We start from the raw sequence: 27614 nt of genomic DNA on the forward strand, positions 1-27614 counted from the left end.
CACACTTCCTGTTGGCTTTGCTTCTCCAGTCTACACAGATCCCATGGGACCCACACAAGGCTGCATAGGCCTGGAGACTTCCACATTCCATGTTCTGCTTTGGTGAAGAGCAGCCATCCACAACACAGGCATCATAGTACGGCCGTGGCGGAACATCATTGTGACATTCTGTAAAACTCCTTGTTTAATTTTTAAAAAATGAAGTTTATTTACAGAGTGAACTAATGTGTTCCAAATAAGAGAGAGACAAAATAATTAAGGATGGAGATCTGTTATTATTCTAAACTTTCTGACTGTAAGACTTACTTAAGAGAACAGCTATGGATTCTGCCCAATACTAGTCAGACTCAGACTCACTGAAATGAATGGATTTGGTCAACTCAGCTTTGTTAATTTCTGAGTCTAGCATGAGTAACACTTACTTGAATACTACCATACCTTATACTAATAATCCAGCATAAAATACATGTCTATTATAATTACAGCGAACCGTGCTTTGCATCATTACCAACACACACTCACTTTGAGCTGGTGCATAACCTTCCTTAGCTAGTTTTTTCTACAGCAACTTAATGGAGTTCACATGGGTATTTCTACTTCAAAATTAAACTTGAAAACATGCATACCTATTATTATTATTTTTTTAAATTTTTCAGCAAACTTAAAAGCAACAACCAAATTTAATTGCCTCAACACTTGGGTGTCCATCTTAAGATGGCTACCCTGGGAATAGTAAATGTTGCTGCGCAGGATTTAAGTGACCAAAATAAAGAGGAACCTCAGTTTATGTAACATTCATTAAAAGTGTGCTTTACCAGATAAGTTTACATAGGGGAGGCACTACACAAGCGGCCATTTTGGATGGTGACATTTGAGTCTGAAAAGGTGCCAAGTGTTGCCCTGCATCACAATGTCTAGTGATGAGGTCCATCATTTTCCAGTCCATTGCCATTTCTGTGAAAGAATCTGCAATCTTGCCATTCCTTTTCATTGCATCATCTGTCTTTTTGTTGGTGCACGTACCTGGTCAAGATAAGAAGGTCACTTCAAGCAAAGGCTAGGAAGGCACAAGCATCTGTAAACCATCTAGTACAAAGGAAAGTGGCAATTGCTTACCCATTGAGTCTGTGGAAATAAACATTGCTTGCCCCCCCCTCTCCCCACCAATGCAAATAGCAATAGGGTGGAAAGGCATGGCAGTGGGTTGGAACAAGTAATGTGAGCCTGGTAACCAAGGGACAAGAAGGCGAAAGACACACAGGGAATACTAAATTTCACATACTGATTTAAAGTAAACTAGAGGGCCTCTTTTATTGATGCTCTGGATATTCTCCTCTGCATATATAACCAAGAGGAAAGAAGAAATAAAGAAGAAGGGAGAAGTCCAAATATGTGGACTTCTACATATAAAAAATTGGTGAACAAAGCATGAGGAGAATGAAGGGACCTCGGCTCCTAGAAATTGGCTCCTATGTATGGAACACTGTTTCTTTCTCTCTCCTCTGTCTCTCTCCAGTACCAACAAATATTTAAAATCAAAAGTAATGACTGATATAAAAGGCTATAAACATAATTCAGGTGCATTCACACTTTAGTTGTAGCCAATACTTACCACATAGCCCTTCAGTATTGTTATAAAAAGTGCTGAAAGGCAGGTTTACTTGAAAAGCAAGGCGAGTATAGGTGACATAAAGGCCCATTTCAGGTATTTTCACCACAACATAGTGTCCAGAGTTGGTGATGTCAATGCCATCTTTTGAAAAACTCGGTGTGATTTCTTTATTGTTATATAGAACCTTAAGAAGTAATTAATTGGAAGAATCAGAGCAGGTCAAACATAGTATGTGAAATAGCCTTCCTGGGAAGCGCTATATTACCTTTCCAGCTGATGAAAAGGATACTCACATATATGAGATGCTTAGCACTATATATATTTACACTAGCACTAATCTACCCAGAGGATCACTAAATCTCAGCTCTGTGTAATAGAAAATGGGTTGCCCTCCTGCTGCCATGTGCAGTTTGCTACTTCTTTGTTTTTTTAAGAGAGGTGATTTTTGTGCTCTAACTCTGGTGAGGGAACACAGCTTTAAAATGCTACTTCATAAACTGAAGTACTATTACTGGAGGTGGGACAGGAAATCTTTGTTTGATACGTGGTCATATAATGTTATGTTTACACACAGAGAATCTGATCAATGTTTTACCAGATTGCTTTCTTCTCCATTTTCAACTCCTCGTGTCAAAATGACTGTAGAGTGGTTGTAAAATATGAAAAGGCTCATAGAGCATAGAGCTCTCTCTGTGGCAGCACAATAGTGATTGTCCAAGTAGATCCAGAAATTCTGAGAGCCAGGTATGATTGGTTTCATAAGCAGATAGGTGCAATTCCCATGGAAATTATAATAGGATCCATCAAATGTTACATAGTGCTGATTTCCCCATCCATTGCAAGCACCTAAAAGAAGCAAACACATACAATTAGAATGAGAAGGCTACAGGCTCAGAGAGGTAAACCAAACAGCTGTCAAATCCACCTGTCAAACCATCCATTCAAGTTGGGGACCATCCATTCATTAGCCTACCACACATATATCAAAACATAAAATCAAAGGGACAAGAACAAAAGCCTCAAAATGTACTATAGCAAGGAGCTAGAAGAGCACAGCTCCAGAAGGATCAAGGAAATGTAGCAGCTGGGCCTGCTGTGGGTCTCATGGATGCAGTAAATGTGGACCCTTGTTCTTCACCCAGCACTTGCATGTCAAGACCCCGTAACCATCCCCTCATCGAAGAATAAAACACAAGGACACAGATATTAGGTTAATGTTATTGGGCAAATTTTGGCCACAACTTTATTGGTTACAGCATGTAAGTGGTGCTGGCTTACGCATTGGATTGACCTGACTATATCTGACTGCTGCCCGTCAGTGCATGCAAAAGGTCCCAGGTTCAATCTCTTGACATATTATGCTAGAGTTGGGAAAAGACTCCATCTGGAAACTTGGAGGACTGCTGCAGTCAGCACAGACAGTACTGAACTAGATGGTCCAATGGTTGGACTTGGCAGAAGGCAGCTTCAGATATCCCTAATGTTTCATTGGGCTTGTTCTGATATTACTTTAGGCTGCATTTTGCTCTTGTGTGAATCTTCCCAGTGCCTACAACCGCATGCACAATGTAACACAGGAGCTCAGCTGGGGCAGCTTCTGTGATCTCCATTCTGCACAGCCAGAAGATCACAGAAGTTAAAGGGGTGCTGTGATGCTTGTGTGCTCTGTATCTTTCTACCTACCTACCTAGGTATGAGAGAAATGTTAATCTTACACTAATTTATAATTGAATGGAGCACATGACCTCCTAGATTTTTGCTTTTGCTTTAGAACAATGGAATTAGCACCTTGTTCCATTATCACTTACATTGACATTCCAGAGCCCAACAACAGCCTGATGCATCATAGTTTTTCACAAGTGGCAATCCATTGACACAGATCTTTGACTTTTGAGGTGGGCAGCGCACATCAGATACTTTAATATGTTTTCCACCTAAGCAAGTGGCGATTTGGCAGTTTTCAAATTTCCATAATTCTTGATACTGTTGATGTATAAAAGAAAGCCACAAAAGGAATCAGTACAATTTGCTTTGCCTTGGTACTAAGTCAATTCCACTTAACTCAGTATATTTACTGCACCATAACACAGCACAATCAGTAAATCACTGAGTCTTGTCTTTTTCTATGCAATACCATGTTTTTCTTGAAGAAACAGATTTTAGATCAGGCAATAGACAGCTGATATATGTTGGTGAGGAAGAAGCATTTGCCTATTGCTTTCATAGACCTGAAGGTAACCTTTGATACTATTGGCAGGGAGAAGCTGTAAGTACTAACTCGGGCTGTCACCTTTTTCAGCTGGTTAAAACTCTGTTTTTTTCAAATATCATTTATTTATTTCCATGACTAGAAAGTACAACAAATTCTATAAGTAGAAATAATAAAATATTACGATATCAACAACTATACGAGATTATTGTGCCACTTGGCTTTGATACTTCCCTAAATGTTGGCGTGTTTCTCTGTGAGTACTGAACCTGATTCATCCCAATGTTTAGATTACAGTGTTTCCCAACCTTGTGCCTCCCGCTGTTTTTGAACTACAACTCCCATCATCACTGACTAGCAAGACCAGTGGCAAGGGATGATGGGAATTGTAGTCCAAAAACAGCTGGAGGCACAAGGTTGGGAAACACTGGTTTAGAAGGTCAGCGGAGGCATATCCTGGCTGCCACTTCAGAAGGGGCTTCGCTGTTGGGGCACAGATGCAAAGTTATTCCCAGCAGCAGTGCCACTTTCCAGAAGAGGGAGAGAGGCAAGGCAGCCAAGAGGCTGGTGCAGTGCAGGTGCATACCGGTAAGTGCTCACGCCAATACACTCAAACCAATGCATGCACATGGCATTAAATTAATGTAAATAAATGGTAAGGAGGTACAGTGGACGCTCAGGTTGCAAACGTGATCCATGTGGGAAGCATGTTCACAACCCACAGTGCCACGTCTGCGCACACGCGGGTTGCGATTTGGCACTTCTGCGCATGCGCAAGCGCCAAAACCCGGAAGTAACCAGTTCCAGTACTTCGGCACAGTGCGCAACCCAAAGCGTCTGTAACTCAAGGTATGACTGTATTTCATCTCTAATTTGGTCATTCTAAAACTGGATGAATAAGGCTTATTTCTCAATAAGTTTTCATTATTATTATATATTTCATTCATTTTGTATGTTAATTTTCATAATTGCCTCCCAAATTTTCCTCTCTCCATGTCGGGGAAATCTTATTTATCTATCACTGAGCTATTCAGATTTTTGACATTGACAGAAGAGTTGTTAGTAGCTGTAAATGTTCGAACATTTTTACACTAATGTGTTTGATATTTGAATCAATGTGTCTAATGATATTTTGTGAAATGCTACACTGAGCTATATATTTTCTTTTATGTGTACAGCAGCGCTAGGCATTTGTAAATTATATTGTCATTTTGTTATGGCCCAGGACTGCAAACAAACTATTATCTATCTATTTATAATATGTTTCTCAGGAACAAATATGTCAGCAACAAACACTTTTCATTCTACACTTGTAGTATCAGCAGCGCTGCTTGCTCACCTTTCTAGGAGGAATGAGGTCAGTGCAATCACTCCCAGGAGTAAACGAAGAAGCAGCTTTAGAGTAAGGAGGAGGCTCTTTCTCACAGTTCTGATTATTCCCCTTACAAGGTCTGCTGGGGATCATGGCAGGCTTGCTTGGGACAGGAGTGGTATAGAATGAGATACATTCTCCATAGTTGAATTCAATCTGGCATGATGTATTACAAAAGGCATAAATACACCAACGTGAAGTGTCCATTGTCACAAACTGGCTATTGCCTAAAAATCCAGAGGAACAGTTAGAACAAACAGCAACATTGTGTGTGTGTGTGTGTGTGTGTGTGTGTGATGAGATACACACATTATAAATCAGAGAATCATCCACTTAAAAAATAAAACACCAATCATCACCCAATGCCAAGAATAATTATTAATTTATACAGATTTTGGATGAATATATTCAGGAAAAATAAGGGTGCAGTTCACGCAACAGGAAAAATGTAAAAGTCATGAAAAAATCCAACAAGCAAGTTATTCAAGCATATACCCCAATCATGGAGTGATGCAAGATTCCAGGGGTTCCAGATGCTGACCCAGGTTTTGGTTTCCTTGGAATGAGGTACAGTGGAGTCTGGGATGTCTTTATGATATGGGGTTTTTTTTACACACATATACAACCTGAGCCTAAGACGGATGGGCTCACAGCATTAATACCCAAGAAGGTTTGACTTCTTCCCTAGGCACAGCCATGGATTCAAGCAGAAATCAAGCATAGCCCTGTCTTTCAGCTGTCCAGCCTGCAGCTTCTACCTCACATATGGAACTCAACTCTTTGTCTTTCTAACTAAGAGACAGTTGGAGGGAGGAACCCATTTGTCCTCTGGCGCAGACCATTCCCTTTGTTACCTTAACAACCCACACTTGGGCCATTACCAAGAAACTTGCCTGGCTATTCCAGTGATTTGAATCCCTGCTGGATCCAGGAATTGGAAGGAACTCAGACATACAGCCTACCCCCCACCACGCAAACTCACAACAATATGTAGCTGCAAAGATTGCAATGATTATTTGTGAAATAAATAGTACACACACAAAATAAGTCCATGGAAGTTATTTCAAATATGTCTGCCTTACCACTTGTTATGAGCTGTCCATTTACATTACAGAAGCATGCTGTGGTTCTCATTTCTGATTTTGCTGGTGAGATGGGGAGAGCCACTGTAGTTTTTCCTAAAACAATAAGAAGCATGGGACATCCAGTTTCTTACTGAACATTTGACACCTTTCCAAAATAAACAGCAGCAGCCATAGATGGCAAATGGCACTGACATTGAACAACATATTCCCTTCCCCTTACACACACCATGAGCAAGGAGTGGAATCCCACCATATTTAATCTGACATCCTCCTCTTGCCCACACACTGCTGTTGTCTATCTCAACAGGAATGTCCTGTTTTTCTTTATCTCAGGATGTGTGAGAAAGAGAGTTGTGCACACACACTACTATTGCCACCTGATTGAATGAGAGGGAGAGTGACCAATATGCCCCCACCACTGTGAATCTACTACACACTGGGCATTGTGACCTGTTGCTAATGTTGCCTGGTCATTGAAAGACTGGTCATTATGACCTCATGCTTATGCTGCCTGCCAGGAGTCTGGCTGACCCATGTGCCCTCATACTGATGCTACCCAGCCAAAGGAGAAACCGGACAACTTGCCCTCCCAATGCTACTGCACACCTGAAGGAGGCAGCGACTTATATACCTGCATATAACTGTCCACTTTAATGAGAATTGTTCCCTTTGTGGCACATATGCAAGATGAAAATATTTTGTAAGTATTCTTCTCAGATTTATAATAAGATCATTTCATTTTTTGATGTCCGTGACTGCAAATTGGTCAGCATTTGATCTTACTCTATGGCATGGACCCTAAGCCATCTTCCTTTCAAGTAGTTCCTCAGTTGTCAGCATTCAAATGTCAATGTTAACTTTTGGTACAGACATAGGCAAACTCGGCCCTCCAGATGTTTTGAGACTACAACTCCCATCATCCCTAGCTAACAGGACCAGTGGTCAGGGATGATGGGAGTTGTAGTCCCAAACCATCAGGCGGGCCAAGTTTGCCTATGCCTGTTTTAGTATAATGATCATCATTTTCACTGATGCTGCTGTGTATATTGTTATTGTAATTATTTATTGATATCATTTATGAATCACCTCCTACAAGGCATCCCAAAGTGATTTACCGTACAATACAGTAAAAACAGACATAGAACAATTGAATATATTAATTTCACTTCTCTGCCCAGACACAACCCACTATGCGTTTTTGACCTTTTAAAATCCCACACATCCTCACCTGCTCTTGGCTTTGAAGGGCCAACAATTTCCCCGCCTTGAGGCGTGAGTGCTTTGAAGTAATCCACACGCTACTTTCTTATCAACGGATGTAATAGCCAAGAATTATCTTTATATTAGTCTTGTAATGAAATTGAGACCTACAAAGCTAACAAAATCCAGACTAACTCAACAAATACTCATTCAGCCTTGCTTCTTATTCCTGATGAGTAGCAAAATTATTGGATGCAGCTCTATCATTTGTGCCTAATCTAATGTTAAAAAAAAAGCTAATGAAAAGACATCAGGACCTCCCCACCTCCTTCCGTCCACTCCCTAAAGTTGTTCTTAGGTTTCCCCCAATTCTCCACAACTGATTTGGTGAGGGTGCAGGACACGTATCAAGGAAGAGGAAGGAAGTCCCATTGCACAAGAAGAAGTCTTTGTGTTGATGGGAAACCTTAGTTGGATACCACCCACAGTGTGAGTCATTGATGAGACCAAAAGAAATAATGTTCTCTATGCTCAAGAAGAACTAGGTGTTAAGTCAAGAACTCCTTGGCTAACTTCAAGGAAGACTGTGGATATATAGTTGATTCAGTGTCTCTCTCTAAGTTCCCACATGCTGGTCTCCACACACTGCACACCTTAAACTTTGCACATTTGAGTGGGGTTTCCAGCAGAGATTTGGCAGGGCCCTTTGCTGCTAATGTAGATGTCTCTCGAAGACCTTGTATGTTGACAGGCATATTCAGTTGTTTAAACCTTTTCAAGATGAGCCAGAGGATTATTTTGAGTTGTTTTTATGGTATTTTATGCTTTATTTTACTTCCATATTTTGTTGTACACCACCTTGATATTTTATATGAGGGGTGCTCTCTCTCTCTCTCTCTCTCTCTCTCTCTCTCACACACACACACACACACACACACACAAATAATATTCTCTAAATACAGTTAATAAGAGCTTTACCATTGGGCAACTTACCATTTGATTTGTTCAAGCAGAGTTTTTCTTTTGGATCACTGAGGGGAAACATATATAAAATATTGTTGATTCTTTTATTGCTTAATTTGTACACTAAAGCAAAACAAAACACCAACACACAAAGTAATCCACACTTCTCTCCCTCTCTCAGTTCAGAGTCTACAAAGATGTGACTACCACAGACTAAAGAAACCTTGACAAGCATATTTGCAGAATGGGTTATGCTGTTAAAAATGACCTACCATGAAGTACACTCAAACACTGAGACACATTCTCTTTTTTTCTCATCATAATATGGCTTCTCAGCACTGCATTCTGGGTAGCAGCCTAAAATGGGAGCAAACCATCAAAATAATAATCTCACTTTTCAATAGGGGCTGGCTAATAGGTGATATAATAATATATATATTACATAAGTTATAGTATAAGGTATAAATCTGAAATTGCAATAATTAGACAATAGAAGAACAAAAAATACTATATATATATATAGTATATATATATATTCCACAATTGGTCTGTAAATTTAACCATTAAAGAGGGGCGGCCTCTGTGCTTTGCTGAGAGAGTGGGTTTTTGGCCACTGCAAAGAAATATCAACTATAATCTCTTTACATTTTATGAATTTCAGCAGAAACCTTTTTCTCATTTCATGTCATGTTTTGTGGGAAGTGAAAAAGCATTTACCTTCAAAACTATAAAGCAGATTGCCACAGTTTCCTGCTGGATTCCTGCAGGTCCTTAAACAAGGTTCTCCACAGGGCTTATACCGCCATTCTCTTTGGTTGGGTGAATTATAGTGGTCACAAAACACAGCTGGATAAGAAGACATGCTAGCCATAAGTGATGAGGTCCATGTTTTCAATGGAATCCCCTTCCTTCCTTCCTTTCTTTCTCCCTCCCTCCCTCCTTCTGGCTACCCCTCAGTCATGCCAGCTACCACTTTTGATGCAATGTGAAGAGATTCATCTAGTTATCCTGGCCTTTGAAAATTGAGGAATTGATTTTGAGGTTCTCCCTGTAATGTGTTGTATGGATCACTGATTTGGGGATTGGATATTTCCCCCCATTTTAATTGTGCTTTTATATGCTGTAACTTGCTGTACATCAAGGAGAAGGACAAGAACGACAATAAGTAAATAAATAATAGGAGGCCTGTACACACACACACACCCATGCGCATATCCTGGAAATAATGTCTATGTTAATCGATGACATGCTGGACATGTGCAGCTTGAAACAATGAAATGCTTAGTCATTGGTGAAACTTCTAGCCGTTGGTTCTGGTCCCATGCACAGCAATAAGTAGCTGAACTACATGTGAGGTGTTGGTCCCAGATTTATCTTGTGGATAAAAGGAACACTTGTTCCAAGTGTACTCTTGTAAGCTTCACTTGCTAGTAGTTTTAAAGTATGACCTCTTGTTGGGAACAGTTTTTCACTATTATTTGTGAAATTTTCCGTCCATCTTCTTCTCCAAAGTATCATATTGTTCAAAAGGTTATAAGGCTATAATAAAGTGTTATGTTTTTGGACAACGTGGAAGATGTGAATCACAAAGGGGATTCTGAAGAAGAAAATTCCTTTATCAGTCATACACTTAATTGTGTCATTAAATACCATTAGCAATCAGTATTTCTTACCCCCTCAGATAACATGCAGCTACACAATCATTGCTGCTGAGACCATATTTGCTTTGTAAGTACTTACGGCAATTTTTAGGATTTCGCCAGTCAATACATATGCCAACTCTGCCACAACTCCTTGCATATGCTGCTACAGCAGTACAGAAACACTCACAGTCTCCCAGACTGTCACAACCACAAAAATCAGATATGCAGGATTCATAATAGGGTGTTGGGTTGATCTAACAGAACCAAGAACAGCCAGAAATAATGAACATTTCTTCCCAGGATGCTATTTAATCAGCTTAAAATAGAAAATACAAGACTGCCTAGACTGCCTTCCTTGAAATATTCAAGGAAAACTGAATATTTGTCCTGGGAGGCCGCCCTATCAAATTACAGCTTTGAAGAAATAGCTATATCACCACCATAATATTATGCCCATGGGATCATGGATGCTTTTGGCCTAGGAAAATGCAAGTTTTTTAATTATATTGTCTAACCTCCATATGATTAGACAACACTAATCCTTTATATTTAAATTTATATTTATATTATGGGAAGGTTCACTTTTTCTCTTCTTTCCCTTTGAAGTCTATCTGTGCTTTCCTATTGGATTGCAACACTAATTAGGCTAACCATTTTCTTAAATTGTAATTTTCTTTCCCTGGGAAAGTATAAAACCAATTGCATAAATATTTCTTATCAATATTCTGAAGTATCTTGAAATAGGGCAGATATGATAATCTGTTTAAATGCAAGATCATTGCCAATTAGGTGGCCTGGTTTTGTGCACAAACACACACGCACCATTCCAGTCTATAGGAACAATTCACTTGTGGCATTGCACTACAGTGCTATCTGTACACCAGACAAATCCCAAAAATGGTACAAATGAAAGGCATTCAGTTCATGGAGATTCTGCTCCCAAAATTCATGCATCTGGGGTAGTTCTATAATTGGGTGCCTAACCCCAGTTGATATGGACTCTCAAGCAACTGTTTCTGCCTGACTCTGCTAATTTTGGCAGCAATTGCAAAAAGGGGGGAGGGTAAAATAGATGCAGCATCAAAGTGGGCAGAGCCAGTATTCTGATGGTAAGGGGATCCATGTGCCTCTATGTTAAGGTTGCCATCTTTCAAAAAGTAAAAACCAGGACAGCCCTAAGCTTAAGCTTTTTTAAGGATCCCCCCCCCCCTCTTTCTGGAATCTTGCACCACTCAGAGACTGGGATGGCATGCACAACAATACATTATCACCAAAACTCATTTTCCCCCCAATCCAGGACAAAGCACCGCCTTTTGGAAATCCACCCCCCACACCCCGGACATCAATTGCACCTTTGAAATCTTGGCAATGTCCAGGAAAATCCAGACATATGGCATCCATACTCTATTTTTGTGTGCCTGATATGTCATGCGTATGTATGAGCACATGAGAGTGGCCATAGCCACTTTTGGCCATGCCTCTCACTGTCCACATCTCTCTACAACACCATCCCTAGGAATGGGAACAAATCTCTCTCTGGAGGGTGTACTCCCTGCTATTCTTTTAAATGCCTTCAATAATTATGCCCTCCCCCGAAAATATTTTTCATATGTTTAACTTTTCTTGTTTTGCCAGTAAAATTAATCATAATTCTTGCCACCCATAACTTTATGAAATGCTAGGAATGCTAGGATGGGAGGATGCAAGGAGAAGGGGAAGAGTCTCAAGAAGCAAAGGGAGAGACAAGCAGACAAATTACCTTACTGTGGCAGGCTTCAAAAACGTCACTCTTGAGAATGCTGCATCGCTTTTGCCCCAGTATGAGTTTGGAAGGCTGACTGGCACATAGGTCAACCTTGTTTCTGTCTGAACAGCTAGTGGTGACTTTCCAGCTGCTTCCAAATGCCTGTGCTTGCATTTCCACAGACTGCCCTCTCGTGGTGAAGTCATTGTTGCCACTGCTGTCAAAATCACCACAAAGACCACAAACTCTGCCCTAGGAAATTGGAGCATGGCATTTTACAAAGTCTTTACTGACAGAATAAAAAGCAAATAAATAAAACTGTCAAAATGAAGTAAATTCAAATTGTATTCTAAACATGCTTTGTATAAACCACTAGTCCTATGGGTTTCTCTTGATTCAGAACACTTTTCTCTACTGTTAGACTATTTTAGAAGAATGAAAACGGGGGCCAATTAATATCCACATATTTTAAAAGATAACAGTCTAAGAATTTACAGCACGCAAAAAATGTGTTGCATTCACTTGAGACAAAGAATATTGTCTGCATTTGCAGCATAAGCCTACCAATATTTGTCTGATTTATGGCGATTCTATCTTTACTAGTTGCAGGAAGCTATAAAAAATAAATCAAATGCTTCCTAAATATGAAAAAAGCAAATAGGTTTAGTTTAAGGCATCTGATTGGTACATGTTATGTTTACAAGTATAACCAGAGAATTGCAGAATACACTAGCTGCAAACTGGGCAGTTTATTAGCAGGTAACTGAGGGTCATTCTACTCACAACAATTTCTATGCACACTTAGCTATGACTTCTTTATAGGCAGGAAATGTACATGTATCAGGTGAGATGAACACACATACAACTTATTCCATGCTGCAAAACAAAGATGTGTCTATTCTCCACTTGTGACAGTGTAGATGTGATGCTCAATTCCCACCCCCGAAGTGGAAGCGATACCTTGACAGGAAAATTATTCATTATATGAACCAATCCTGCAAATAGAATTACCATGTGCAAGTCAGCGGTCATGTTTGCACCTACCTGAAAAGAGGGTGCGAGTTGCACCATGATTGTTGTCTTCTCATCCCACATGAAGGTCATTCCATGGAAAGTTTCAATTATAATGTAAATTCCCATGAGATGGATGTTATAGTTCCTTTCAGAAGGTGGCATACTAGTTATCTCCTCAATTTTTCCCTCCTGAAGTCTGATTTCACTACCCTAGAAAAATAATTTGTAAGAGCAAGGATGCAGCTGAAATACAATGACAACCGCAACCCTTTTGTAGATAATAATTCATATGCCATCCCATCAAGATGTACAACTGCAATATATACCCACATCTCTTCTTTCCCCCAAGATGATGATGATATTTATTATTTCTTAAATTTGCATACTGTCCTTCATCCATAGACCTCAAGGCAGTTCACAAGATATATTCATTCTTACTGTGATGTCACAGAAGAAATGAGCTCTGCCCCCACCTACTGTGGTGTCATAGGCACAGGAACATGATAACTAATGAAGAATTAAACTTCAAGACTACAGAAGGGCGAAAGAAGCTGCAAACTGCTGGTGGGGTGAAGAGGAGAAAGCAATACTGCACTAATGATCAACTTTTAGGCTGAATGTGTGAATGAGGCAATATGAGTGGTTTACTCAAGGATCGTCAATTTCCATAAGTGATGTGCATCTGATGGGTGTTGTATGGGAGATTCAATGGACGGTGTGTGTGCTGCATGTGAATGAGGGTGAATGTGGTCTCTGAGATGTGCACATGTAAATGGGAGCATGAAATGTGTGTGTTAGTGGTATATGATCAAGTGTAAAAGCCTCAAAGGGTCCTTTGGCACATCAAAGGCCAAGAGGTTTGTTGTAGTATAAACTTTCTTGGGCTAGATACTGTGGACCATAGACGTTTATGTCACAATAAACCTATTTCAAAGCCTTAGCACATACTCAGAGATGGTATCACTATAAAGTGCCAAGGTCCTTTCGGACTATCCCAGACCCTTTCCCAGATGTCCAGCTAATACAACCAGATATTTGAAGTAGGTAATACATAAGCACATTAGGAGTTGGGGTCCCTCAAATCCAGCCAATAATCCAGTTAATTCTGAAGTCTAATGGCACCCATATCTAGTTTTTCCTTCCATCCTTCCTTCCAACAGATTAACACAACTACTCTTCTAAAATCTGAATTAAGTTTATGGGGGGGACAGGGTATGAAAGGTGTAGATTAGCTACTGTAAGCAAAGAAACACAAACTGACTTACCTCCAAGATGATGCGAATGTTCAAGGAACAAATGCTCAGGGATTTACCACATGCCATGTTCTGTGTTACAATTCGAAAAGTGCCTGGGTCAGGATTATCAGGGCAAAAGTCCTTGGGAAAGGAAACAATAATATGTTTAATGTTACGTTCTCCATATTCAAGCCACAATGGCAAATATTCTGTAGAAGGAAGTGCATGCCAGCTAAGGCAGTTTTCTTTATTAAATGTATGAATTTAACCAGGTCGCAAACTTAACTGTGCCACTTCAGACTACAGGTAAAAGAGGCTGTAATTTTGAATACTCACAACTATTTTTATTAAAAAAAATAAAATCAAAGTAACAACTCCTGGCATGTAGAAAACTATAAGGAGAAAGTTAGTCAAGAAATTGTCTTCCTGTTGCAATTTTTCTTTTTCTTTTTATTTCATAAAAATTATATACCACTTGATCATAAAACAAAAACCTCAAAATGGTAGGGAGTTTTGGCACTCACTCAAATATGAAACCCTTTAGTCTGAAATGTACAGCCCTAGATGGACTTTTAAACATTGTTTGGCTGAAAATATAACTTGGTGTTAGCAAAATATGGTGTGCCAAGCTCATTATTTTCATCTATGGGATTTTTTGCTTGGAGGTACCTGGTGAATTAAAAGGGACATTCCACAAGCCATAGTCTGATGTGATGAGCCATTTTCTTACATGGCAAACCCATGCAACATTTGCAAGAGTCCACAATCATAGATGAGAAGTGGGAAAAGTACAGATTCTGGCCCTCAGTCAGTCAATATGAAGTTTCTGAAAATCCCTTTCAGCACAACCCTATGCATGTCTATTCATAAGTATACCCCAAGGAGTTCAATGACACACACTGGGTCAGTGGGCAACGCACTACAGATGGGTAAAGCAGTGAAATCACAAAATTTCCACTGGGTTCCACACTAAACAGCCCATGAGGCAAGTAGTAAAGATTAAATACCTGGGCTAGGATATAGTCACAGCCTCCCATGAAATCAAATTTTGTTCCATCAAAGCTGAAATAGTGGCCATTTCCATACACCATGCAGGCTCCTTGGCAGTAGTTCTTTGTACAGTTCCATTGCCTCTTGTAGCACATGCTGGGAGATTAAACATAAAAGATCACAACTTGTCCCCTCAAAGAAAACTGCAAGTAGGCAGGGTAATTAATAGTATAATGATAATTCCTCTGGATCTGTCAGCTGAAATGACAGTATTACTCTCCTTCTTATTACAATGTATAGCCTTCTATACAACAGGGGGAGTTACAATAAAGACCTTGTCTGATGGGTGATAAGTTGCTGCATCTGAAGCAACAAAAATAAATAAAAGCCCAATAATGCCAGAAATTAACAAGCCTAATTACCAGGGGGTGATATTTTTGGGGTAGGGAGAGTTTCTCATCCAAGCATCAAGTTTACAAATGTTCATGGTTAAGGGCATGGCAGCCAGAGAGGCTATAATTGCCACTGGCTGCAAATCTAATTTGTACAAAGTGAATGTTGTCATGTGTGATCTTACCGCATGGGAAACACTTCCACAAAACTATGTGTTTATAGAGGGGGAAAGTTACTTCCAAAATGGTAGCCTGAACTGGTGCTCAATTCTTCCATACGCTGCATTGGGTACTCTTTGAATAAACTGCAGTGCAGTTCATAAAAACACCCCCAAATGAATGCAGAGACTTACATCAGGTAGATCATTCAAAGGATTGAAGTATTAATATTAAACTGAAAAGATTCTTACAAATGTCACAGTTGCTCATAAAATTGGCCTGGGGCTATTTGTAAATACCCAAGATCAAGCACACCACAACACAAAAACTTGATAGACTAGTTTATCTGGTCTAGAGGGGTTTGTTTTGTGAGGGGCCTCCTAAAGCCTTTGGACGCCAGCAATAACAGTGGATATTTCACAACCAAACCCTTTTCCAAACTGCTCTCTACAGGCTGGCACCTCTTTTCCCCTTTGTTCTCTTTCAGCTCCTCCCTATTTCACCACATAACTAAAATACTTTCATGCCCCCTCCTTTTCCTCCTGCTCCCACATTTATTTGCTACAATTTACAAATGTACTGGCTTTAAGAACACTGAAGAATACTGTACCATGTATTGCAATTTACTGTGATTTGTGTGCCAGGACTGTAGAACTTCCCTCCATGCATGCAGGGGCACTGCTCCTCCTCAATACAGTTGCCATGACCATCGGACACCAGCCCATCAGGACACATGCATCCAGAGACACATTCTGTAGCATACTTGGTTGAGTGCATGGAAACAAAATGGAAATCGATACGGAAGGGAAGAAATATTGGGGGAGAAAATAGAGGCAGCCCTTCATAAAATGCTGTTGTCATGATACTGTTAGATATTCACCAGCACCGTTAGATGGTTCGGTTCACAGGGATGCAGGGACTGTGAAGACTATGTTCAGAGAACGGTAATACAGCAAATCAGTGAAATTATCTGGATGGAAAGATGGTGGTGTATTTACAAAGCAGAGTCAACAGGTCGCAAGCCAGAAGTTAAGGCTTTACCATTAAATCTGACGAAGCAGGAGATGCCACAGCCATGGCTTCCCCTGCCCACTCCTTCCCTGGTTGCTTTGTAAACTTTATGACACCCCTGGGGTCCTGCCACCACCACAGGTGGAGGATCAGTGAAAGAATGGGGAAAGCTACAATTGCTCTTTCTCCCCTTTCATCTGTCTATTTAATGGTAACACCTCTATCACAGATGAGATGGATCTGCTCTGGCTTGTGCTTATCCACAGTAAATAAAGCTGAGTCACTGAAAAGTGAAAGCCACCCTGTTCTAACATGAGGAGGTGCTCATCTGCCTGGCAAATAATATCCTGCATATAAAATGTCCATGGGTGACATTTTAACACAAGAGAGTAGCAGTACCATATAGAAGACATGCATGGCCTGCTGCTTTTCTTGGAATTATGTCTGATTAAGAAGAAGGCAATCAAATGAATAAGGCATTATGTTGTTCATATGTGTTCAGGCACCATGTTTGGGTCTCCCAAAATATTTGTTTGCCCTTATAACTAGTTAATACTCAATTGAAATACTTTTAGAGGCCACTTCATGTTAATTTCTTTTATATCAGACAGGCAAAAGAAATATCACACTATCTAGAAATCCCCTTGAAAAATAACCAGCTTTGCTCTCATCGATGCCAGCCCAGGAGGCTTGTGTGGCTAGGGCAAATACACTTCCCATTAGCACTCATGAAGCTCACTTGAACGCATGGAGTGGTTAGTGTACATACATCACTGCCACGAGCTTAAACCCTTACACATTGCATGTCTTGTGTTTCACAACTCTTCTGGCATTCTGATCCAGTTGCACTTCGGCCAGCAGAGCTGCAGTCAAAGTAGGACATTGGATAAGGGCAATCTGGAATAAGGACACAATTACCAAGACAAGAAAGCAAGACAGTGTAAAACTATGCATAGCACTCAGCAGATTCCAGAACCCCAGATGTCTAAAATGTAAAACAATTCCAACCATCAAGGGCATAGATATATGCTTATAGTTTTCCTTCTCTACAGAAGCCTTATTACCTCTGTCTCCCAATGTTAGTGACACAATAGATGAGATGCGAGTGATCTGTTGTCAAATCCCCCAATGCTTTTTTCTTTACTTGAACTGGATTGAGGGGTGAGTAGCAGCTTAACTCAACTCACGCTCCTTTACAAACTTATTCAGAGATGGAAATAGAGATAGAACTTGTCCTAAAGCAGATAGAGGCAACTTTAAAAGCTACAGACAAGAGCTGTAGAGATTGTGTCCTCCCTAAAAGAGGGCACGTGTTGGAGTGAGACCTGGAGACCGATCCCCTGTGTTGTGGGTTGGTAAGATTGGTCAGCCACAACACCCGATTGTTAAGTCCCTTGATGTTGGGTTTAATCGGAGCAATGGCGTGCAGTCCAAACGGATTGAGGGACCTATACATACCCATGCACATGACCCAGAGCTTCCTGTTTCAGCGCGTGCATTCGGAACACCCGCCCACCTCTCCCTGTTTTTAGGGCTTGTGCACTTGACCTTACTATGTCATTTTGTGTCATCTGTCATTGGGACAGGGGCACGGCAGGAATTTTCCTCACTTGGCTGTTTGGCTGTTGCCACTTGGGTTTCGCCTGCTGCGTAGCAAATCGTCACAAGTTGTAAGGTTGCGGATAGGCTCTCGTTCAGGTGATAGGCATGGGGGAACACTCTCACCATCCCTATGTGAAGGGTATTCCGTTAAAGGAATCCAGGGACTCAAATGATTTGGACAACCCCTGAGAGGGGGTTGTGCCTGTGCCTGAGTCCAGGGAGATATCTGGGTGGTGGACATAGTCTGTTCCTGACTTTTCGCCTATCCAGGTGTTTCACCTTTGACTGACATATGCTGGAACCCTGGATCAGCGCTACCTGCATGGCAGGGAGCTAGTTGAACCAGAGCCTATGCAACCACTCACTTTCTGTAATCAATAAAGTTGTGGCCTAAATTCTGCCAAAAACCAAACTAAAATTTGAGTCAAGTGTGAATTTATTCAGGGGGGAGGTTTCTGGGTCAGAACACACAAAAGCAAATGCAGAGGGGACGGGGTTGGATTAGATCCCTAAATCTAGGATTCTCCAGAGGATCAAGGAGGATCAAATCCTAACTTGTGCATGTGGAACGCGACAGTAGTTCAAAACAAATGTCAAATTCCAACATCTTGGTTTAAAGTTGTATAGTAAGTAAAAAAGAGGTCTTACCTTTCTTTGTTTCTGTGTTTTCAATGCAATCTAATTGTCCTCGAATGCACTTGCTAGAGATATTAAAACACAAAAGGGAAGTCTCACACAAATGCATAAAGAGGAGGTGTGGAAAACTACCCAAGTTCCAGTCATGCAAATACACCCATCCCCAAGATAAGCCATATCTGTAATCTATATCTTGCCCCTTGGAAACAAATGCCTTTTAAAATCAAGGTACCTTTAATTAACAGTCTGGTTCTTTTGAGGATTTGCAACAACCTTTTACAAATGTGTTTTGACTATTAATTAAATAACTTTACCACACGAGCTCATCCTTTTGAAATGAACTTCTGGGTTGTATCAACAGGCCCTTGTGATAACATGGACAGTCCTCTGGAAAGACACATTCTTCCTCATTCATTAGGTAAGTTCCCTCCGGGCAGCTGCAGCCATCCACAGGGATGGTCTGAACACTGCATAGCACATCAGGCTCCCTCAGGGACCGGCAAGAGTTGTTGCAGAACTTCACTTCATAGTTGTATACCATATTCTTAGGGCACTCTGCTGAGGCATCTTTGCAAAAGAAGAAAAACAAGGGATAGAATGAGCAAAGTGAGTATGCTTATCTTTGACTCCAAAGAACAATAGTTTATTTCACAAGGGAAGCAGCAAGAGGCCCTTCAAAGCAAATGAGACAAGCTGCAATCCCAAACATAATGGAAATAATTTCCCTTGATTTTAATGAAGCAGGTTGGTTGGTGAAGTCAATGTGATGCACCTAAATTATTAGTTTGTTTTCCACATTTTGCAGGAATTTGCAATTGGGAAAAAAAAGAAATTTTCATCAGCCTTTTCCTGTGAATTTATGTTAATGAACACATTTTTTATATGCAGTTTTGACTACGTGCAATTTTTGTGCATACCACATGTCATTTTTTTTAACAAATATATTCATTTATGCATGCTTTCCCCAAATATATGCAGTTCTGTTTGGAGAATTGCATCGCAAAGTTCAGATAATGTAAGTGCAAATTTCAAAGAATGGCTGTGTTTTGGTTAGCATATTGTTTTAGAAAGCGTAAATTTGATGGATTCAGTTTTAATTGCAAACTGAATCAGATTCCACCCCGCCCCCAATCACTATTGGACAAAGATTGGTTCTGCCCCTGCACACCCATCACTGGGATGGAAGAGAAAAACTGATTTGTGAAGCTGCCCTCCTACCATCATTACACAACCATTCTGCGTGTGGATGCCATTTGATTATTTTTTAAAAAAAATAATATCAGTCCTGAAAGTACTATGTACATGGCAAAGAGCTCACCGAATGCGTTCAATATTACTTTAAGTGTATGCTACTTTGAATGATCAAAAATGGCTTAGGAGTACATAAGAATAACACACCACACCTACCACAGACGCTGCCTCTCCATCCTTTCAAGTGAATGCCTCTTGCGGCACAATCCCTGGCATAGCTAGAGAAAACACTGCACAGAGCCTCTTTGCTCCTCTCAGCATTGCAAGTGTCGTAAACGCAGTTCTAAGTAATAAAAGCAGAAGCACAGATACAAGAATCGGTGCTCAAAAGAAGCGTCACATTCACCAACAGATAAATGACAGAATGGGAGCGGGCTCCTCTGTTCAAAGAAGCAGCATGGATCGCTTGTGTTTCTGCCTTGACCGCTTCTTTGCATGTATAAACAAGTTCTAATTTCAGGGGGAAACTCTTTGTCAAAGAATGTCCATTTATGACACATATATATGTCATTGCAAAGGGGAATTAATGCAGCTCTGTGACTAGAAGATCCTCTTTTTCCTCAAGTAAATAATCAGGATATTTGATCTTGCAAGGTTGAAATCATATTCCAGAATTCACTTACTCTTTCTTTCTCTTGCTTTATTTCTTTTCACCTTTTTATTGCTGTAAGAAAATGATACAAAAAATACCCCCAAAAATGAATAAAGAAAAAGGAGGAGATTCGTCCTTATTTCTTTGGCTCAGGCCTCATTTCCAAGAAATTCATGTTACATTTCTTGAGATATAAGGAAAGCGGTTCACTGTTCCCAGACAGGCCACCAGAGGGCAACTGGTCACTATACCTACCTGTACAGCTTATCTACCAGCTACTTAAGCTCCAAAGAGCTGCTCTTTCATACTGTCAGAAGATGTGGTGATGGCTCCGCTGGCTTATTTCATTTTACTCACAAAAGGTAGAACACCCCTGTGGCAAAACAGCTTTCAGAGCTTCCATAATCGATTCAGCATTATGGGAAGCAGACATGGGCAAGCTGAAACATAGCAACTACTTAGATCGTTGCCTATCTGATCAGAATGCACCTGATATGAGAGGAGATGTTTCAAAATAGGAATGAATCCATGCCTTACCTTGATATAAGGAGCTGGGTCATTAACAGAATGGCACTCAGCAAATCCCCCCTTTGCATCCAGCAGAAGAGCACACCAACGCTGCCCAAATTTTTCTATCAGAGAAAATGAGGAGTCCCAAAGATTATTTACAAAAGGGGAGTCATTCAAATGCCACATCAATGAGTGAAAATATCACCTGCATTTAACAAGGAGCTTGCTATTATTATTGTTGTTGTTGTTGTTATTATTATTATTATTATTAGCATCATCATCATCTGGGCTGCTTACAGCACATATAAAAACATAATCAAACATTAAGAAACAGAATACCTTATACAGACTATAAATAAACCAATAAACCAATAGAAAATAAAATATAATAATAATAATATTTTACAGTTATACCCAAATTAAAAGAGCTGCCAACCCCAACTAAACACTTAACCAACCCCAACATAACAAAAACAAAACAGAGGAGCCAAAATTAAAACCATTTTTAACATTTTAAAACATTTTAGCCAGCAATGTCCCTCCGGCCTCCCAGGAGCCTCTTTTGGTTGTTCAGGATGAGTCTGCGGCCCAACAGCAATTTGTAATAGTTTATCACATATGTGTTTCTGAAAACACATTCTAATTTTGATCATTCATTTGGAAAACGAGGGAGCTATCCCATTTACTCAGGCTAAAACTCCTAGGCATACACTTTTACTTGGGTGTAGGACAATGAACTAACTAGGACTTAAATCTAAGTAAATATGAGTAGAGTTAGCCACAGCAAGGGGTGAATAAAATTCCCTTCTGGTTGTAGAATGAATTGTGTAAGCTTTTGCTTATATACCAGTTTAACTTGTCAATTTTACCTTCTATTTTAATCAATGTTTTCTGGTTGTAGCATATTTTCATATTTAGGGTTGTTATAGAAGAATGGCTGTCATTCCTCTCATGGTGGAAAACAAAGTGCTGCATTTAGGGAAAGCATGAAATGAGGAGAAAATATAATACCTTTATCAACACTTTTCTGACAGGGATCCTCAAAGCTGTCTTGAACATCAGCACAGCTGGCCATAGTTTTCCATGAGTTTCCAAACACTGAAGCAGAGTCTTCTACAATCCCACTGATGGTTTGAAAATCATCAGCCTGATCATTGTTGAAATTTCCACAAAGGCCTAGGTAGGTATGGGAAGGTACAAGACAAAAATCCAGACAAAGTCTTTGAAACAGCCTATCTAACAAAACAAATTCAGGACCCTGCTACAGAGCAGAAAGAGAGCCTCGTTTGTGGGTAAAGAAAGGACAGACAAATGGGTGAAAAGTAGATTTAGGCTCCGAAAGTCTAATGATACCTATTCATGAATGGGATGTAGATCAAAATGCATAAATGTAACAATATGTAAGGATCTTTATGAAAGCCAGGTTCCCATTATTTTAACTATAGTTAGATGCAGGCCTCATACTGTACTAGACTATACTAGAACTGATGTTGGTGGTATGATGAGTCAATCCCAGAATAAAGTACCGGTAATCCTAACTGAGTGCACTTAATCAATCATTGTAAGACTGCATTTTACAATGCAACAGTAAGAACACAATAGGAAACTAAACACAGCACACATATGTGTTCATTGGTTCTCTCTCTCTCTCTCTCTCTCTCTCTCTCTCTCTCTCTCTCTCTCTCTCTCTTTCTCTCTCTCTCTCTCTCTCATTTCAGAGAGCCTGTTGCCCCCAATCCTGCATCTACCTATCACCTGAGGGTGGTAGTAGCAATGTTGGAGATGGCAACTGCATCCCTTTCCTCCATAGTCTCATCAGTGACGATTCAGATACATGGGCAAACAAGGGAAGGGGCATTGGCCTTCCTACTTAACTCATTTCAGCAGCATCACACCTGACAGAGTCCACTTTTGTTGGGATCCATCGACCATCCTCCCCGATGTGCGTCTGCGACTCAAGCTGCAGAGCAGGCCTGAGCACACATTACTCAGCAGTGTAAACTGCACAACAGATGATGAGGCTTGAGGCGTGGACACGATACTAAACTACACATTTCTTCTACATAAATCAAGACAAAGAAAACATGGCTTCTCTCCTTGCCGTCTTCTCAGAGAGACTAAAAACAAAAGCAATACAGAGCCGAGGTTCCGCTCACGCCAGCAATCTGTGTTGGAATGTAAACAGACATGGAACATGGAACAATCCACATATCTGCAGCAAAGGGTGGAATGGAATTCCCAACAACTTTGTCTCCCTAGTTCCTTGATAACACTTGGCTTTCCAAACTTCATATGCTCTCCAGAGAACAGGAGAACAGGACGTGTCAGACAGAAGCATGGAAACTAAGGAAAATATCATTGGCAAGATGTAGATTCTTGATATCAATTATTCCAAACATTCCACTATGAGACAAACATATCAAGATAGAACTAAATTTCTTTTGAATAAAAGATCGCTTTAAGTAGCTTTATCCAGAGGTGGGTGACCTGCTTGGCTTCCAGATGTTGTTGAACTCCAGCTCTCATCATCCCTAGTCAGCCAGAGCAAATGTCAGGGCTGATGAGAGTTGGGAAAAACTCCAGGTTCCCCATCCCTGCTCTAGACATTTGTGATGTCAGTTTATTCTTGAGAAAGTTTGCGAATATTTCATGAAATCAAAGCATCTCAAGGTACTTTTTACAATCTACTAAAAGACAGTAGGAGTTCATGCATGGGGAAATACTATACCAGAAGTATGGTTTTGATACGTTTCGTCTACTGTTATGAAGATCTGCATAATGGGTTTCAGTTGTACTTGAATTTGTACCCGTGAAGGAGTCAGGATGTTGACATAGAATGTAGATGGTCTGAAGAGTGTGACACCATCTAATAAAAAAAAAACCAGAACTTGCCTTCAGCTAAAAACCATATCCATGTAGGAGCAACTACCTTACAGGTACATAGCTTTCATTGGAAATTTGGAGTGAAACTGAATGCTGACCTTTAGTTACAGGCAATACCGCAATGGCATTATTGACATAGACATCTCCAGTGGAACAGACTCTTATACTCTGCAAAGAAAGGAAAAATAAAGAAATGCGTGAACACCGACAAAGCACTTAGGGAGCAATCCAAATCCAATATCTGTCAGAGGTGGAGTTTGAAATAGGCGAGTCTTTGGTTAAACTGATTCAGTCAAAGATATGTTGGTGTAAGTCTCCACCCCAGTTCATCTGGTGCTGAGTCGAGGCCAGGGGCATTCCAGGAAAGTGGCAGGGGCAGGATGGCACAAGGGGAGACTTAGCCCTATTCCAAACTCTATTCAGCTTGGTGATATGACTGACAAATCCAGTGGAAGTTACTCCTGCAGAAAGGGTGGCGTATGTCAAACTTTGTTTTAAAGGCTCATTTTCCTTCTTCTGGGCTCAGACCAACTCAGCCAGCAGTAGCCCCACTCCTGAACAGAGTGTAGAATAGGGTAATTATCCCAATATAATTTACTCTAGTGTCTTTCTTGAGTTCAGATTGCTCTGCATTTCTGACAGGTGGTGGCAGCACGTCTAGACATACTGTAACTCTAGCAACTTACAAGGGCTCCTAAAGTGATTAAAGCATTCTTCAGACAAGTCATAGTCTTGGAAACACCACATTGAACAATCTCTCCAATGACCACAAAGGAACCATCTGTATCCTGAAAATGAAGAGGGAAATACACCATTAATGCAGGGGATGTGGCCAGCAACCAGGGTGTATGTTCATCTGACACATTGCAAATCTCTTGTAGAGGAGATGGGCAGTGGATGCTGAACACTGTCTATATGGCCTCTTTTACCCCTGCCTAACATGGAGTCAGTGCTGTTATAGTAACACGGAAAAGTTTTGCACACACCTACTTGCAAGACAGACAAAATGGGAAAAGCTAACATTTTTCCTACATATTTTCTCAGATGTAGAACCTTCCAGTGCTCTCAATTTAGACAGATTAGACACAGGTGTAACTTTCAGCATATATGTATGACATAATATTGAGTACTGCCTAAGTCCTGATGAATTTAGTGGGCCTTATTCTGCAGATGGTGAAAACACTTCAGACTTATTTCACAAATGGTTTAGACAAGATTTTTTGCCCCAGCTGCAAATCCATATTTCATGTGGCATGCATGATTGCTGTTTCCATCATCAGTAGCAAAGCTGGATGACATATGCATTGCATAGTGCATGCTGTGAACACATGTGGTTTGTTTGTTTGTTTGTTTGTTTGTTTGTTTGTTTGTTTGTTTGTTTGTTTGCTTAACCATGATCCACAGACACATGGTCATTAAATCCACATGTGACACACACATGACATCAACACATATTTTTGTTTTGCTGCAGGAAAAACAGTGTAATTTCATTGTTAAATGTTTGCCATGTGATGTACAGAGCTGCACTTAAGACCTCCCCCCCCCAAAAAAACCCCCCAAATTTGTCCTTGTTACTCAGGAGTTCTGCACAATCTGTGTATTTTTCTCAAGTTTGTGATTCAGGTGCGGAGAAATCATTTTCCTCATACAATACAGTTTATCAGTCTCCTGGAACAAAGTATTTAACGAGATGCTTAATTTGAGGTATGTTATGCAACCTCAGTGCACTACTGTTGGTGTCTATTTGCTGCTCCTAGAAGGTCTCAAAACAATCTTAAATAAACCCCTACCTTAGCTAAGACATAGTTGCAGTTGCCATGGAAAACAAATTGCTTCTTATCAAATGTTGTTATGTGGAATCCACCTTCTATTTTACAGTTTCCAGAACAAGGCAGTGATGTGCAGGACCATTTTCCACTCATGCAAGTACTACAAGACCAAAAGAGTAGCTTAATCCTCAGTAACAATAGTGCAGAAAACACATGTGACATTTTCCAGAATCAAGAAGTTGAAGCTATATATTATGTAGTCAGCTTCTCAGCTCAAAGCACTTTAAAGCACAGCAGCTTTTTTCCTCTCCAATGCTGACTGAAACAGCATGGAATATGGGCCAGGAGTGGAAAGTAGGGATTGCTGTTTGGTCAACCAGCGGTGTCCAAACTTTTTTCAAAGAGAACCAGATTTGATGAAGTGAAGGGCCGTGAGGGCCGACCAAAGGGCCGACCAAGGTTGTTAACCTTTTTTTAGGGTTGAAGTTGTTGAGTTGTTGTTTAGGATTTTACCCCAGGAAATAAACTGCCACAGGGACTGGATTAGGCCCCCAAAACAGACTTTGGTCAAGAAGATGCTTTGCTGCCATGTAATTCTTTCTGCTCTCTCCACAATCAGCTGGAGTTGAGCTGAACTTTCTAAGATGACTTCTTTACTGAGAACGTTTCTGGGGGTTTTCAGTTTTTCACCCCAGTAAATGCAGGGGGGCGGAACACACTTTAGATGCAATGGGCATAGATTTGTTGCATTTCAAAGTTTTGGTTCTTAACTTCTGAAAGAGAATCTCCTCCAGCAGCAGACTTAGATTTTAGCATAGAACAACCAGTTCTCCCAGTTCTCCCTCAAGCTGACACATCATTATTAGCAAGCCTTTAACAGTACCAGTTTTGGCAGGGGGTGGCGTAGGTGTCTCCAGCTGCATGGACCTTGCCTTGAAAGGTGCAGGGGCAGCTGCCAATTGGGATGCAATTTTTGCCCTTGATGTCATCGAGAATGCTTCCTGTTCAAACACAGTGCTCAGTTATGCTTAGAAGGGAAAAAATAAATGCTACACATAATATTATTATTGGTAGGAAATATGTGAAAGTTCTTGCACTTGTTAGCAGACATCACTTAATAATATGATGAAAAACAAAACAAGCAATGTTATTGGTCCACACTCCGTAAAATGGGCATATTCAGTGAGCTGTTTCATAGGAGTGTTGACAGGATGCACAAGGAAAGTTTGGAATACTACTTTGCTCAGTTAAAATGCCGTGCAAATTATGGATAATAGATCAGGTCGGTTTTCTACCTTTAGGACAAAAGCATCCATCAGTACATGGGGCTTTACAAATTTTGCTCCTTTCTGGGTTGAAGCAGGTGTCAGTACAGGAGTTTCCACATTCTGCATATTCCAGGTTGTTTGGACATTTCAGGACTACAAACCCAAGCAAAGTAAAAATAATGTTATTGACAGTTTTCAAATTAATAATATGATTTTTAAAATAAATAGCATACTTCCAGTTCCAGTCATTCTTTCCATTCTTATGACGAACTTAGGTTAGATGTCATTTATTGAAAATGTTTTGAGGTTGTACCATTTTTACAAGATTCCAAAGCATACCAAAGTCTTTCCCTGAGCCTTGAATCAACAGGCACAAACCACAGCTGATTTGTAATAAGCAGACCCCATTCACTTTATAGTTAATTAGAGGTTCTGATATAAAGTGCAGAAACTCTGGTTCCAAAGTAGAAAACA

General features: G+C 40.3%; 1 protein-coding gene across 4 annotated transcripts in view; it reads right to left on the reverse strand.

The window, feature by feature from the left end:
• LOC310837437 (mucin-5B-like) overlaps positions 1 to 27614 on the reverse strand; it is a 42993-nt gene that overhangs the window by 11189 nt on the left and 4190 nt on the right. For 3 of the 4 annotated variants that reach the window (XM_083724033.1, XM_083724031.1, XM_083724034.1), the window contains 28 exons: positions 27168 to 27293; positions 26756 to 26873; positions 25894 to 26032; positions 24790 to 24891; positions 24202 to 24271; positions 23949 to 24086; positions 22232 to 22396; positions 21248 to 21342; positions 20275 to 20401; positions 19182 to 19434; positions 18880 to 18932; positions 17426 to 17526; positions 16229 to 16380; positions 15085 to 15223; positions 14108 to 14218; positions 12873 to 13052; positions 11844 to 12080; positions 10182 to 10338; positions 9159 to 9287; positions 8714 to 8798; positions 8472 to 8509; positions 6276 to 6371; positions 5161 to 5420; positions 3421 to 3595; positions 2208 to 2458; positions 1613 to 1796; positions 816 to 1023; positions 1 to 179 (listed from right to left, as the gene is read on the reverse strand). In XM_083724033.1, the coding sequence (XP_083580159.1) occupies positions 1 to 179; positions 816 to 1023; positions 1613 to 1796; positions 2208 to 2458; positions 3421 to 3595; positions 5161 to 5420; positions 6276 to 6371; positions 8472 to 8509; positions 8714 to 8798; positions 9159 to 9287; positions 10182 to 10338; positions 11844 to 12080; positions 12873 to 13052; positions 14108 to 14218; positions 15085 to 15223; positions 16229 to 16380; positions 17426 to 17526; positions 18880 to 18932; positions 19182 to 19434; positions 20275 to 20401; positions 21248 to 21342; positions 22232 to 22396; positions 23949 to 24086; positions 24202 to 24271; positions 24790 to 24891; positions 25894 to 26032; positions 26756 to 26873; positions 27168 to 27293 (4068 nt within the window). The remainder of the gene's footprint in view (positions 180 to 815; positions 1024 to 1612; positions 1797 to 2207; positions 2459 to 3420; positions 3596 to 5160; positions 5421 to 6275; positions 6372 to 8471; positions 8510 to 8713; positions 8799 to 9158; positions 9288 to 10181; positions 10339 to 11843; positions 12081 to 12872; positions 13053 to 14107; positions 14219 to 15084; positions 15224 to 16228; positions 16381 to 17425; positions 17527 to 18879; positions 18933 to 19181; positions 19435 to 20274; positions 20402 to 21247; positions 21343 to 22231; positions 22397 to 23948; positions 24087 to 24201; positions 24272 to 24789; positions 24892 to 25893; positions 26033 to 26755; positions 26874 to 27167; positions 27294 to 27614) is intronic. The other variant, XM_083724032.1, reaches the window with a different exon arrangement.

Source organism: Podarcis gaigeae, assembly GCF_964106915.1.
Source record: "Podarcis gaigeae genome assembly, chromosome: 1".
Classification (NCBI taxonomy): Eukaryota; Metazoa; Chordata; class Lepidosauria; order Squamata; family Lacertidae; genus Podarcis; species Podarcis gaigeae.